We start from the raw sequence: 15,871 nt of genomic DNA, 5'->3' as shown, positions 1-15,871 counted from the left end.
GGGAATAAATGGGCAGAATAAAGTACTGGAGCTCAATTTCTCTCATAAAAACAACAAAATTACAACCAAATGCTGAACAACATTCAACTAAATGGACTGGAAATTTTCAAAAAACATATCCTACTCCAGAAGACAAAGAGGAGGCCACATCAAAACAGTAGGAGGGGTGATAATACGATATAAGCAACCTCATACCCACCAGGTGGGCAGCCCAAACTAGAAAGTAACTGTATCACAGAGACTCACCTACAGGAGTGAGAGTTCTGAGCCCCATGTCAGGTCCCCACGCCTGGGGATCTGGCATTGGTAGAAAGAGACCTGGAACACCTGGCATTGAAGGCCAGAGGGGCTTGTGCACAGGAGCTCCATGGGACTGGGGAAAACAGAGATGCCAGTCTTAAAAGGTGCACACAGGCTTTCATGTGCATCCCAGGGTAAAGCAGGGACTCCGTAGGAATCTGTGTGGGACCTGAATACAGTTCTTGGAGCAGCTCCTGGGAATACAGGGGGTGACTGTGGCTCGTTGTGGGGGAAGGACATAGGAGGCAAAGCTCTTGGGAATATTCGGCAGTGTGTGTTTGGGAAAATCTGGTCCTGCCCAACAGCACTGAGAAGCCCCAGGCCAAACAATAACCCAGGTGGGATTACAGCCCTATCCATAAATAAACAGGCTGCTTAAAGACCCCGCAGGCACACAGCTGCCTCTAAACTCACCCAGAGACAAAGCCCCACCACCAGAGAGATAAGAATCAGCTCCACCTACCAGTGGGCAGGCACTAGTCCCTCCCATCGGGAAGCCTACAGCAAGCCCCCACACCAACTTCAGCCACAAGGGGTGCAGACATCAGAAGAAAGGCTACAACTCTGTTGTCTGCAAAAAGGAGACCACACCAAAACCTATAAAAATGAAAAGGTAGAGAACCATAATTTAGATAAGGGAGCAAGAAAAACCCCCAGGAAAACAGCTAAGTGATCTGGAAATTGTCAGCCACCATGAAAAAGACTTTAGACTGATGATGGTAAAGATGATGCATGACACTGGAAATAAACTGGAGGCACAGACTGATAATTTACAGCAAACATCCAGCAAAGAAATAACAAGATTTAAAACTTAAGCAAGCAGAGATGCAAAATACAGTTATTGAAATAAGAAATTCATTTGAAGCAACCAAGAGCAGAATACAGGAAGCAGAAGAACAAATAAGCAAGGTGGAGGTCAGACTAGAGGAAATGACTGATTTGGAAGAGAAAAAGAAAAAAGATTGAAAAGAAGTGAAGACAGTCTAAGAGAACTCTGGGACAACATTAAACGCACCAACATTCGTATCATAGGGGTGCCAGAAGGAAAAGAGGGAGAGAAAGGGACAGAAAAAACATTCGAAGAGATAACAGCCGAAAACTTCCCTAACACAGGAAAGGAACCACTTACTCAAATTCAGGACGTACAACGAGTACCATGTAAAATAAACCCAAGGAGGAACACCCTAAGACACATATTAATCAAACTGACCAAAATTAAAGACAAAGAGGAAATATTGAAAGCAGCTAGGACTGATCACATTCAGGGCCACAAATCAAGCCTCAGTAACTTTAAGAAAATTGAAATCATTATCAAGCATCTTTTCCAACCACAATGCTATATGACTAGAAATCAACAACAAGAAAAAAACTGCAAAAAAACAGAAACACATGGAGACTAAACAACATGTTACTAAACAACCAAAGGATCACTGAAGAAATCAAAGAGGAAATTTAAAAATACTTAGAAGCAAATGACAACAAAGATTCAACACTCCAAAACCTATGGGATGCAGCAAAAGCTGTTCTCAGAGGGAATTTATAGCAATACAAGCCTACCTCAGGAAACAAGAAAAAGCTCACGTAAACAACCTAACTTTACATCTAAAGCAGCTCGAGAGAGAACAGACAAGACCTAAAGTTAGCAGAAGGAAAGAAACTATAAAGATCAGAGTGAAATAAATGAGATAGAAACAAAGAAAACCATAGAAATTATTAATGGCACTAAAAGCTGGTTCTTTGAAAATATCAACAAAATTGATAGCCAGACTTATCAAGAAGAAAAGAGAGAGGACTCAAGTCAATAAAATTAGAAATGAAAAAGGAGAAGTACAATGGACATCACGGAAATACAAACGATCATAAGAGACTACTACATGCAACTATATGCCAATAAAATGGATAACCTAGAAGAAATGGACAAATCCTTAGAAAAGTACAATCTTCCAAGACTAAACCAAGATGAAATAGAAAAGATGAATGGACCAGTCACAAGTACTGATACTGAAACTGTGATTTAAAAACTCCCAACAAACAAAAGTCCAGGACCAGATGGCTTCACAGGTAAATTCTATCAAACATTCAGAGAAGAGCTAACACCTCTCCTTCTGAAACTATTCCAAAAAAATTGCAGAGGAAGAAACACTCCTAAACTCATCCTATGAGGCCACCATCACCCTGATACCAAAACCAGACAAAGATACCTCAAAAAAAGAAAATTACAGGCCAATTTCACTGATGAACATCGATACACAAATCCTCAACAAAACACTAGCAAACCACATCCAACAATACATTAAAAGGATTGTACATCATGGTCAAGTGGGATTTATCCCAGGGATGAAAGGATTCTTCAATATTCCCAAACTAATCAGTGTGATACACCACAATAACAAACTGAAGAATAAAAACCATATGAGCCTCTCAATAGATGCAGAAAAAGCCTCTGACAAAATCCAACACCCACTTCTGATAAAAACCCATCAGAAAGTGGGCATAGATAGAACCTACCTCAACCTAGTAAAGGCCATCTATGACAAACCCACAGTGAACATCATTCTCAATGGTGAGAAGCTGAAAGAATTCTCGCTGAGATCAGGAACAAGACAAGGATGTCCACTCTCGCCACTACTATTCAACATAGTTTTGGAATTCCTGGCCACAGCAATCAGAGAAGAAAAAGAAATAAAAGGAGTATAAATTGAAGAGGAAGAAGTAAAGCTATCACTATTTGCAGATGACATGATAATACACCTAAAAAATCCTTAAGACGCTACCAGAAAACTGTTAGAGCTCATCCATGAATTTGACAAGGTCGCAGGGTACAAAATTAATACACAGAAATGAACTGCATTTCTATATACTAAAAATGAAAGATCAGAAAGAGAAATTAGGGAAACAGTCCCATTTACCACTGCATCCAAAAGAATAAAATACCTAGGAGTAAACCTACCTAAAGAGACAAAAGACCTGTACTCTGAAAACTCTAAGATGCTGATGAAAGAAACCAATGATGACACCAACAGGTGGAAAGCCATACCATGCTCTTGGATTGGAAGAATCAATATTATCAAAATGACTATATGATCTACAGATTCAATGCAGTCCCTATCAAAGTACCAAGGACACTTTTCATGGAACTAGAACAAAGTATTTTAAAGTTTGTTTGGAAGCACAAAAGCCCCAGAATAGCTAAAGCCATCCTGAGGAAGAAAAATGGAGCTGAAAGAATCAGGTTCCCTGACTTCAGACTATATAACAACGCTATAGTCATCAAAACTGTATGGTGTTGGCACAAAGACAGAAATATAGATCAGTGGAACAGGATAGAAAGCCCAGAATTAAACCCACATGCTTACAGTCAACTAATCGATAACAAAGGAGGCAACAATATACAATGGAGAAAAGACAGTACCTTCAATAAGTGGTGCTGGGAAAACTGGACATCCATATGGAAAAGAATGAAATTAGAACACTCCCTAACACCAAACACAAAAATAAACTCAAAATGGATTAAAGACCTAAATATAAGACCGGATATTAAGAAAACGTAGGCCAAACACTCTCAGACATAAACCACAGCAACATCTTCTCAGATCCACCACTTAGAGTAAGGACAGTAAAAACAAAAATAAACAAATGGGACTTAATTAAACTTAAAAGTCCCTGCACAGCAAAGGAAACCCTAAACAAAATGAAAAGACAACCCACAGAATGGGAGAAAATATTTGCAAATGAAGTGACTGACAAGGGATTAATCTCTTAAAATTTATAAACATCTCCTATAGGAGTTCCCGTGATGGTGCAGCAGAAACGAACCCGACTAGGGGCCATGAGGTTGTGGGTTCCATCCCTGGCCTTGCTCAGTGGGTTAAGGATCTGGCATTGCTGTGGCAGTGGTGTAGGCAGGCAGCTACAGCTCCGATTAGACCCCTAGCCTAGGAACCTCCATATGCCAAGGGTGCAGCCCTAAAAACACCTCCTGCAGCTCAAAACCAAAAGAAACAAACAACCCCATCAAAAAATGGGTAGAAGATCTAAACACACAATACTCCAAAGAAGAAGTACGGATGTCCAAAAAACACACGAAAAGATTTTCAACATCATTAATTATTAGAGAAATGCAAATCAAAGTCACTATAAGGTACCACCTCACACCAGCCAGAATGGCCATTATCAAAAAGTCTACAAACAATAAATGCTGGAGAGGGTGTGGAGAAAAGGGAACCCTATTACACTGCTGGCAGGAATGTAAATTGGTACAACCACTGTGGAATACAGTATGGAAATGCCTCAGAAAACTAAAAATAGAACCATCCAGCATTCCCACTCCTGGGCATCTATCCAAAGGAAAACATGACTCGAAAAAATACATGTACTGCAATATTTACTGCTGCACTATATACAATAGCCAAGTCACAGAAACAACCTAAATGTCCATCAACAGAGGAGTGGATAAAGAAGATGTGGTATCTACACACAATGGAATATTACTCAGCCATTAAAAGGAAAGACGTAACGGCATTTGCAGCAACATAGATGGACCTAGAAATTATCATAATAAATGAAGTCAGACAGTGAGACACCAACATTATATGCTGTCATTTACATGTGGAATCTAAAGAAAGGACACAATGAACTTCTTTGCAGAACAGAAACTGACTCACTGACTTTGAAAAACTTAGTTTCCAAAGGAGACAGGTTGGGGGCTGGGGAGGGGATAGGCTGGGGGTTTGGGATGGAAATGCTATAAAATTGGGTTATGATAATCATTGTATAACTATAAATGTTATAAAATTCATTGAGTAATTAAAAAAAAACAAAACATAAAATTCTCTCTGTGCCCTTTGGACCACCCTACCCTACCCTGTAGTGAGCATTACAAATCTGCATCAACCAGATCCTCTTGGAAGACACAGGAATGCCTGTGGATTATGAACAGCCATTTTCTCCTGGTGCCAGCAAGGTTAACTCCTTAGACGATACCCTCCTTCTTAAGGTGTAAGGGGTCACAATTACCTACCATTCCCTGAAGATCTGGATTGTGTAAATCAACAATATAAACCTTTCTCTCAAAAGGAATATAACTCCGCTTTGACCTCTAACAGGTGGAACAGTCCTAAGGGCTTTCCGAAAGACTATCTCCCAGGTTATACTCCTCAGATTGGCTCGAATAAATTTATCAATTGCTTACTTAAAAAAAAAAAAAACCTGATACATTTAACTAAATAAACACTAAAATATACCAACAGAATCTACTTAAATCATCTTTAAAAACAAAGCTGTTCCTGTCGTGGTTCAGTGGAAACACATCTGACTAGCATCCATGAGGATGCAGGTTCAATCCCTGGCCTTGCTCAGTGGGTTAAGGATCAGTGTCACAGTAAGCTGTAGTGCAGGTTTCAAATGAAGCACGGATCTGGTGTTGCTATGGTGTAGGCCAGCAGCTGTAGCCCCAGTTTGATCCCTAGCCTGGGAAACTTCATATGCTGCAGGTGTGGCCCTAAAAAAATAGACAAAAACAAAAACAAAAACTGTTACCTTGAGTTGCTGAATGGTTCGCTGTTTCATTTCTATTTCCTCAGAACACTGGTTTTTCTTTTTCTCCAGGTCATTAATTTTAACCCTCAACAATTTCTCCTCATCACGCATTACAGATACCTATAAAGTAATGTTTAGAAATTAAATATTTTTTAGACATACTAATTGCTTTTTGTTATTTAAAATTCATGGCCTCTGTGGTACAACCACTATGGAAAACAGTATGGAGATGCCTCAGAAAACTAAATATAGAACTACCACTTGACCTAGCAATCCCACTCTTGGGCATGTGTCTGGACAAAACTTTCCTTGAAAAAGACACATGCACCCGTATATTCATTGCAGCACTATTCACAACAGACAAGACATGGAAACAACCTAAATGTCCATCGACAGATGAATGGATTAGGAATATGTGGTATATATGCACAATGGAATACTTACTCAGCCACAAAAAAGAACAAAACAATTCCATTTGCAGCAACATGGATGGAACTAGAGATTCTCATACTAAGTGAAGTAAGTCAGAAAGAGAAAGACAAATACCATATGATATCACTTATATCTGGAATCTAATACATGGTACAAATAAACCTCTCCACAGAAAAGAAACTCATGGACTTGGAGAACAGAAGTGGTTGCCAAAGGGGAGAGGGAGGGAGTGGGACGGACCCAGAATCTGGGGTTAATAGATGCAAACTATTGCTTTTGGAATGGATAAGCAACAAGATCTGTTGTATGGCACTGGGAACTTTTTATCTAGTCACTTGTGATGAAGCATGATGGGGGATAATATGAGAAAAAGAATATATATATGCATGTGTGACTGGGTCACTTTGCTATACAGAAGAAAAGTGACAACACTATAAACCAACTATAATAGAAAAATTAAAAAAATCATTTTTAAAAAATTTTAAAAGTGAAAAAATAAAACATAAAATTCATGGCCTCTGGTTCAAAGATTCATGTTCTTTAAAGTGCATTAGAAAAATTACAGATTCTAGGAGTTCCTGTGTGGTTCAGTGGGTTAAGAATCTAGGGCTGTCAATGCAGTGGCTTGGTTTGCTGCTGTGGTACAGGTGCAGGTTCGATCCTTGGCCTAGGAACTTCCATATGCCATGGGTGCAGCAAAAAAAAAAAAATTACAGATTCTAATATACATGATATGGCTTCAAATTATCAAAAAATTCCTTGACGCTCCAATGGACATATATATGAAGAAATCATTTTCTTCTTACAATATTTTAAGAATCTCAAACTCTAAGGGGTTCTCTAAAAAGTACCAACATTGTTCCTTGCATGCAAGATCAAAATCATTATCATGGAAAAATCAGTAGGGATACTCTAAGGGAAAAACACTGGCTCAGATTTCCAAGATTTATTAAGTAATGGGATCCAGTAATACAAGAAATACCTTAAAAACAAATAATGACACATAGAAGATGAAAATGGAATATATATATATATATATATCATTACTTGATATATATATATATATATAAAGAAAACAATATCATTACTTGATATATATATATATATATATATATATATATAAAGAAAACAATATTTATCACTTAAATTGGGCCATACAACTTTACCAATAACCTACCTCTTTTTGTACTTGCTCAATCTGCCTTTTGGCATCAGCCAATTTTTCTTTCACCTCAGCATAATCCTCTTCCTTCCTCTGAAGATCTACTTTCAGATTCTGGGTAAGAGCAGAGCTCACAGAGAGCGCCTCTTTCAACCTAAAAAACACAAAACTTTTTCTATAATGACACACCACTAATCACTTAGGATCACATGTGTGAGCTAATAACAATCTACAAAATTAGATCTTTTCACAAATTTGTAATGTCCAAACCATGAATGAATCCTTCAAGGAGGATTTCAGGAGATTTTATAAACAGATCTTTGCATATAAGATTTGGTTCCAAAGATTTATACAAAGTTCAATTTTTTCACTTACCATGCATGCTATATTTTACCAGACTAAGTTCTTTAAAATTTATATCAAAATTATATTAAAATTTATATTAAATTTATATGAACAGTTTATGAACATTTAACTTACTTTTCTATTTCTTGCCAGTTGGTTTCTCTTTCTTCTTCCTTTACCTGAAGTGAATGCTTTGCATCTTGCAAATTATTTGTTAATCGTGTGACCTCTTCTTTCAACCTTACTTCTCTTTCACTTAAATCTTTGGCATTTTTGATAGAATCCTGAAGATTTGCTTGAAATTCCTTCAGATTTCTTTCTTGCTTTAAAATGATAGATTCTTTTTCCAAAATTTCTTGTTCTAATTGGGCTGAACGACTACACTTTTCTTTCTGGGTCTCCAATAATGCTTCAAGTTCTTGTATTTTCACCTTATAGCTAGTAACATCTTGTGTAAGTTCTGAAAGGACTCTCTTTCCTTCAACTACATGCTGTACTTGAACATCAAGATTAACAGTTTTTTCTTGCAATTCTTCTTTTAGCTGCTGTATAAGACTTTCTTTCTCTTTCAGTAGACCTTCCTGATTTTTATTCTCCCTCTCCTCTGTTTTTAGCCTATTGTTTTCATACTTATAGTGTTTTACTTCTGCCTGTAATTTTTCAATTTGTTCTTTCAATTCCTCAATCTGATGACTTTTTTTGGAGGAAGTCTTTACAATCTCCTTACATTCTTCCCAAATGGCTTCAACAGTACAGCGGAAAGAACTTTCCCTGCTAAGTTCTTGAATACCATGTTCTTTAACCTGCTTACTTATCAAATAATCATTATCCAAGAGATGTAACTGTGTATTTGGCAAATTATCCTCTTGAGAACCACTTGAAAAACCCCTGAGATTGAGTAAATCTATGTTTGAGATCTGAGAAACTGAATCAAGTGTACGTAGTTCATCTATTTTTGCTTGCATTAATTTTATTTGTGAAACATTATTTGTGATGTTTCTTCTAGTAGTTTCTACCTCCTTTGACAATTTCATGATCCTTTCCTCTTGTTCTTGATTTATACCTCTCTGGAGCTTTAATTCGGAAATCGCATTTTCATAATTTGACTGAATTTGTTGAACCTCTATACTAAAATTTAAACTCTTTTTTTCAGAAGAAGAAAGTTCCTGCTGCAAACTAACAATCTGTTTATTTAATTCTGCTTTTTCTTCCTTTTCATTTTTAAGTTCATTCTCAACAATGAGTATATGTGTTTTCAGCTCATTATTTTCTTGTAAAACCCTAATGTTTTCCTCATCTTCTGAAATGCTCTCTTGCATTTCTTCACTTTTCCTTTGGTCTCCAGTGATGGCTGGACTAACATGTGTAGGTCCTTTTAAGAAAAATATATATTATTAATCTGGCAAACCTTAATAAAACCAAAAAGTTACCATATAAGGCAATATTCAAACACATGAAACACATGAAGGTGAACTTTTAATGAAAAACAGAAATAAACTATTGAGGAAAAAAACAGGTTGGAAAACACATAGTATAATCCCATTCATGTAAAAATCACAGTTCTATTAAGTCGTGACAGAAAGAGTTAGCAAAGGTTGTACAAGAAAATACTGGTAGCTACTTTTGAGTAGGATTACCAGTTATTTCTTCTTTCTTTTTATAACTTTTAATGTTGTTTAAATTGTTTACCACAAATCTGTATTATCACTATGGTATGAGATATCCTCTAAGAAATCAAACCCTCAAACAGACTAAAGAACAGTTTTAAAGTACAAGTATACTACAGATCTACTAAATGAGTGATCTGCAAACTGGTTTCATAGCTAAAATTAGGAGAAAAATGGTTAAAATTTTAGCAAGTCTAATGTAGCCTTACCCTTCACTGGCTGTATTCCAGTCAATAAACTGCCTGACCCCATGACTATTTTCTCAAATCTAAAATGGAAATAATAACACCACCACCTATCTCAAAGTTACTGTAAAGATACAGATACTATGCCTGCAATACAGACATTACTAGAAAATGAAAATCTGTACAGAAGAGTTCAGCTAATTAAAAATAAAATTTGTGAGTTCCCATCATGGCTCAGGAGTTAACACACCCAACTAGTATCTTTGAGGATACAGGTTAGATTCCTGGCCTTGCTCAATAGGTTAAGAATCCGGCATTGCTATGAGCTGTGGTGTAGGTTGCAGACGCGGCTTGGGTCTGGTGTTATTGTGGCTGTGGTGTAGACTGGCAGATGCAGCCCTAATTTGACCCCTAGCCCCAAGTGTGGCACTAAAAAAATAATAAATAAATAAAAGCTTATCTTTTCAGGCTTAATATCCATACTTATAAAATACGGATATTTCTATCTGCTCTACTTACTCTACAGGATGGTGTTAAGAGGTCCAAATAAGTTAATATATAAGGTATATTAAAACATCTGTACATAAATACAAGAATTTTAACAAAGTGTAAATTAAACTATGTCCAAAGAAGGTGCACTTAGCTAAAACTAAATTCTTTATATTTATTTTGACAAATTAACTCATCTTACACAACTATCTAGTACAAATTATGTTCAAATTTTTCTCATAGATTGCAGGATTAAATCTTGACACATAATCTTCAATCCTCCAGATACACAAGTTTATATTTTTATGTTTCATACAATTTTTACTACTACAGTAACTGATCTGATGTATGTTTTATACATTAGGAAAATTACTTCAAACATGTATGTATCTGACTCTTTGGGTTTTTAATTTGTTTTTCCTGTTCTATTTCATGTCACGGTTTGATGTTTACATTTGAATTTTAACACAACATGACACTGATACACTTTTTATGCATTTTCTACACACGACTGTTTTGCTATAATCAACTCCACATGTCCTTTTGATCTTTTAATCCTCCTTTGGCCATTTATCTTCTAATTTCATATATATTTTTATTTGGTAGTCTCAATAAACATGTTAAGAATCAAATTCCAGGTACAATATGAAATCCACAAAAGCAGAAGACAGTTATAAGGGAGAGTTGAATTGAAACTCTCCCCACAAGAAACTATTACTTTCAGTTGGTATCTGTCGAATGAATCTAAAAAGAGTGTATTTTAGTTTTCTTTTTAGTGAGTCCCATCATATTATCCTATGCATCTGAGCACATTATATTAAAATGATATATTTAGTTGTTGCTCTCATTCACTTGATTCCAAACTTCCTGGCAGCAGACTGTTTTTAACTCCACTTTCTATACATGAACAATAATCCTAAATGAATTATTTCTGAAATTTAGCTGCATCACTTATGTTCTCCTTTCCTATCTCTAAGATATCATTGCATCAGAAACATAAAATTTTTATAATCAGTAACTTATTTTGTTTCTAGATATGTGCAAATTTATAATCCAACATGCCTCAGTTATGTTAATTTGGTTACTTTACTGCAATTTCATTTTAGTGTAAGTTAATTTTTTTTTCTTTTTTTTTTTTTTGGTCTTTTCTAGGGCCGCAACCGCGGCACATGGAGATTTCCAGGCTAGGGGTCTAATCGGAGCTGTAGGCGCCAGCCTATGTCACAGCCACACCAATGCAGGATACGAGCCGCGTCTGCGGTCTACACCACAGCTTACAGCAATGCCGGATCCTTAAGCCACTAAGCAAGGCCAGGTATTGACCTGCAACCTCATAATTCCTAGCCGGATTTGTTAACCACTGAGCCACGACAGAGACTCCTAGTGTAAGTTAATTTTAAGACTTTCTCTTTACCATATCTTTTATTACAACAATGATTCTCTAGTTTTACTGGAGAATCAGCAAGAAAGTTTATTATAATGCAGATGCCTAGGAATAAATACAAAAGATACTGATCTGGTAAATCTGGAATGTACTGTGCATGCAAACACTTTTCCAGGCATTTTATTTTTATTTTAATTACTTTTTAAATTTTTATTTTATTTTATCTTTTTCTGGGGCCACACCACGGCATATGGAGGTTCCCAGGCTAGGGGTCTAATCAAAGCTGTAGCCGCTGGCCTACACCTCAGCCACAGCAACGCCGGATCCTTAACCCACTGAGCAAGGCCAAGGATCGAACCTGCAACCTCATGGTTCCAAGTCGATTCGGTTAACCACTGAGACACAACAGAACTCCCATTATTACTTTTTTTAATTTCTGGAAGTTAATGGTCACCCCAGCAATACATTTGTGAGCCAAACATATCACTTTGCTTCATTACAAAGTCCCTATCTGGCAAGCCCTGCTGCATGCAATTGTTCCACAAGAGATAAATGTCAAATTTCACATAGTAATGAGATTGAAGTCCTTAAGTATGTCCCTCCCCTACCACGGAGTGGCTGCCTGTGGCAGGTTCTTGTGCATCCAGATGAGCAATGATAGTAGGTTATGTAAAGAATTTGTCCAATTAAAAAGGCATTTTCAAGATCAAACTAAACTTAACAGCACTCAAAAGGATCACACACTATGATCAAGTGGGATTTTCCCAGGGGTGCAAGGACAGTTCAATATATGCAAATCAACAAATGTGATATACCACATTAATAAAATCAAGAATAAAAATCATCTGGTCACTTCACTAGACGCAGAAAGAGCATTTAAGAAAATCCAACATCCTACATGATTAAAAACTCTCAACAGACTGGAAAGAGAGGAAAATACCTCAACATAGTAAAAAGACAAACATACTGCTAATTTCATTCTCAACCATGAAAACCTGAAACCTTTTCCTCTAAGATTAGAAACAAGACAAGTATGCCCTCTCTCACCACTTCTTTTCAATATGGTATTGGAAGTCCTAGCCAGAGCAATTGGGCAAGAAAAAGAAACAAACAGTGCCCAAATCAGCAAGGAAGAAATAAACAATCCCTGCTTGCAGATGATAGATAACACTTTATATTATAGAAAATGAATTAATTTTTTCATAATTCTATGGAAAATACAATTCAACCACATTCATCTTTACTAATAATTAACTCAAGGTCTTAATAAATAAAGAAGAAGAAAAAGCAATGTGGAGAAATTTTGGCAGGAAAGGTACTATAATTATGAAAATCAAAGTAATGACTTATGACTACTATGAGCACAGAAATAAATGAATTATAGTCATGTTAATGTGATAAAAGCACAATATTTAAAAAACTATTTATGAAAATAAAGACAGCTTTGGACTTTCTCTGTGGTACAGTGGCTTAAGGACCTGGCTTGGGTCGCTGCTGTGGCTTGGGTTTGATCCCAGGCTGGGGAAATTCCAAACGCTGTAGGCACAACCAAAAAATAAACAAACAAACAAAAACAAAGGCCCCTTTAAATACACCCATTCTCTAGATAGTTCATAACACATTAGTGTAAAAATTAGGGACATTAAGATTTTCTCAGAATTTGTTCCTTAGACAAGTAAATTTCTTTCTATTTGCAACTTTTCTGTTTACTAGTGTAGGAGTTTGCTTTCCTACAGCCCTCCTGCTGGCAACTGAAGTACCTTTCTTTGCTGGTGGTTCATCTTGTTGAAGTTCAATTTCATTTAATCTTTTTCTTCCTGAATAGGTTTTAGTTTTTCTGTCCTCAGACATTTCAACTGTTTCATTACAAACCAAATTATCATTTATTATTAAAGAAGATGTATCCGAATTGTCCTAAAGTAAAATAAATTAAAATTAGTTCACACGTGGAAAGCTATAATAAATGTAAAAACTGTATAAATTATGATTAAATACTGTATCATAAAAACTGTATTTTCAAGTTTGTTAAAACATTTTCTAAGTTATTTCTTAAATCTCACCCTAAAATAACTAAAGGCTCTAGGAAATGAGTAATATTAACTAACTTGTACACGCACTGAGGACGAAAGTCCTAAAAGTCAGTTAAGTGTTCACCCTGCTACTAAAAACAAATTCATCTTTAGATTTTCAAAAATAATTGAGTGGGTTAGAAACTTATTTACAGATAACCATAGAACCCTAAAACACTTAACCTCATATAAACAAAATATGCTTTGGAAGGAAAAATATGAAAACACTGTAACAAAATTGTTTCTTATTGATACTTATAATCTCAAGATCCCACTGGAGAAACTCATCAGTTGTTCTGTTTTATAGCCAAAGCTTCTCAAAGTAATAATGTCTTGCAATTTAACAAATCTCAGGAAAAGTTCTAACCTTAGCTTTCAGCCTATGCATATTCAATACTGCCTTAAAACTGAGTTCCTAGTTTATCTAGATGGATAAAAATCATTTAGATTTTTATTTTTCAAAGCAAAGACTATGCCTCCCTAAAAGGCTAGCAGAAAAAAAGGTACCCAAAAAGAGGAAGGCTGAAACCTCAGCAATTAAGTGCATATTTATAAAGTAATTACAGGTAAGGTAAAGATAGGTTTTGTTTTTTGTTTTTTTTTAATGGAGAGGTTAATTAAATCCCCACCTACCATTTTTTTAGGGAAAAAAAAAACAATATGAGAAAACAAAATATTATTTTATACTGTAAAATCAGCAAATGTTGTATTCTTAAGAGATACAGATAATATCACGAAAATCATAAAGTAATGGATTTTTTTTTTTGTAAAAAAGTCTCTTTAGATATCCCTAAAAAAAACATGTCATGGAGTTCCTGTCGTGGCTCAGTGGTTAACGAATCTGACCAGGAGCCATGAGCTTGAGGGTTCAATCCCTGGCCTCACTCAGTGGGTTAAGGATCCGGCGTTGCTGTGAGCTGTGGTGTAGGTCGCAGACGTGGCTCAGATCCCAAATTGCTGTGCCTATGGTGTAGGCCAGCGGCTTCAGCTCCGATTGGACCCCTAGCCTGGGAACCTCCATATGCCATGGGCACAGCCCTAGAAAAAGCAAAAAGACCAAAAAAAAAAAAAAATAGATGTCATGAAAAACAACCTGCATGCTTTTCCACAGTTAATATCTTGGTGTCACTGATAAATGACAAAATCCTGGGATGGAGGGATCAGATCTCTGACAAAGTTTGTTTTCAAACACTTTGTGACAATTTCAAGTTGCTTCCTTTTCCACACTCTTAGACCTAGTATAATGAACTTTTCTTTTTTCCTCTTTCAAATTATACAATCTTCACAAAAAAAAAAAATCTATCTTCTACAAGCTCAATTATTGAATGTTTTCTCACTAGGCTATGCTTGGTTAGTAGGATATTAAAGAACCATTCAAAATAAACTTAATCATTTCAAAAGCCTGTTTCACACAGGCTTTGGAACGGTGACCCTAGATCAACAGTTAATCAGGATAGTGAGGTTAAGTTCCAAATTACTTTGCATTTGTTTATTTATGTATTTATGTGAACAACTTAACACACTGTAAGTTACACTGATAAAACAGGATCTGGAGCCTATCCTATTAAATTAGGAATACTGCTCATTTTATTTTATTTTTTATTTTTATTTTTTTTGTCTTTTGTCTTTTGTTGTTGTTGTTGTTGCTATTTCTTGGGCCGCTCCCGCTGCATATGGAGGTTCCCAGGCTAGGGGTTGAATCGGAGCTGTAGCCACCGGCCTAAGCCAGAGCCACAGCAACGGTGGATCGTTAACCCGAGCCGCGTCTGCAACCTACACCACAGCTCACGGCAACGCCAGATCGTTAACCCACTGAGCAAGGCCAGGGACCGAACCCGCAACCTCATGGTTCCTAGTCGGATTCGTTAACCACTGCGCCACGACGGGAACTCCAGGAATACTGCTCATTTTATACTGCTGTTTTACTACTACTTATATACACATTATTAGCACACTGTGGTATGAAAATACACTGCAGAAATAGATATAACTTCTTACTAGATTTCCAGAAATTTTCTTCAAAGTTGTAGTCACCAGAAGTGATCTATCTTTAGCTCTTCTTGTTTATATTTTCCTTCACCAAACCAAAGGCCAGACTTAAAATCCAGACTGAATGCTCAGAGCAAAAGTAGGTGATGAATAACCATACCAAAGTGCTAAGAGCCCAGAAGCCCAGCAACTCAGTTACTTGAAAAAATTAAGCCTTAACTTTCAAAGAGTTTTACCTCCTCTTATTTCACAAATCAATTTCCTCTTAATCTCTACCACCACTACTCAACTATCCTAAATCGAAGAATTTA

At 36.4% G+C, this 15,871-nt stretch overlaps 1 protein-coding gene across 6 annotated transcripts in view; it reads right to left on the bottom strand.

Moving 5' to 3' along the window:
• KIF20B (kinesin family member 20B) overlaps positions 1–15,871 on the bottom strand; it is a 76,096-nt gene that overhangs the window by 27,252 nt on the left and 32,973 nt on the right. For all 6 annotated transcript variants that reach the window (XM_047761533.1, XM_047761537.1, XM_047761536.1 and 3 more), the window contains exons 19-22: positions 13,263–13,416; positions 7,913–9,149; positions 7,448–7,586; positions 5,839–5,958 (exon numbers count right to left, since the gene is read on the bottom strand). In XM_047761533.1, coding sequence (XP_047617489.1) covers positions 5,839–5,958; positions 7,448–7,586; positions 7,913–9,149; positions 13,263–13,416 — 1,650 coding nt within the window. The remainder of the gene's footprint in view (positions 1–5,838; positions 5,959–7,447; positions 7,587–7,912; positions 9,150–13,262; positions 13,417–15,871) is intronic.

This window comes from Phacochoerus africanus, chromosome 15 (assembly GCF_016906955.1).
Source record: "Phacochoerus africanus isolate WHEZ1 chromosome 15, ROS_Pafr_v1, whole genome shotgun sequence".
Classification (NCBI taxonomy): Eukaryota; Metazoa; Chordata; class Mammalia; order Artiodactyla; family Suidae; genus Phacochoerus; species Phacochoerus africanus.
Note: the sequence above shows the minus strand (reverse complement) of the source record. Positions and strands in the feature narration are given on the sequence as shown.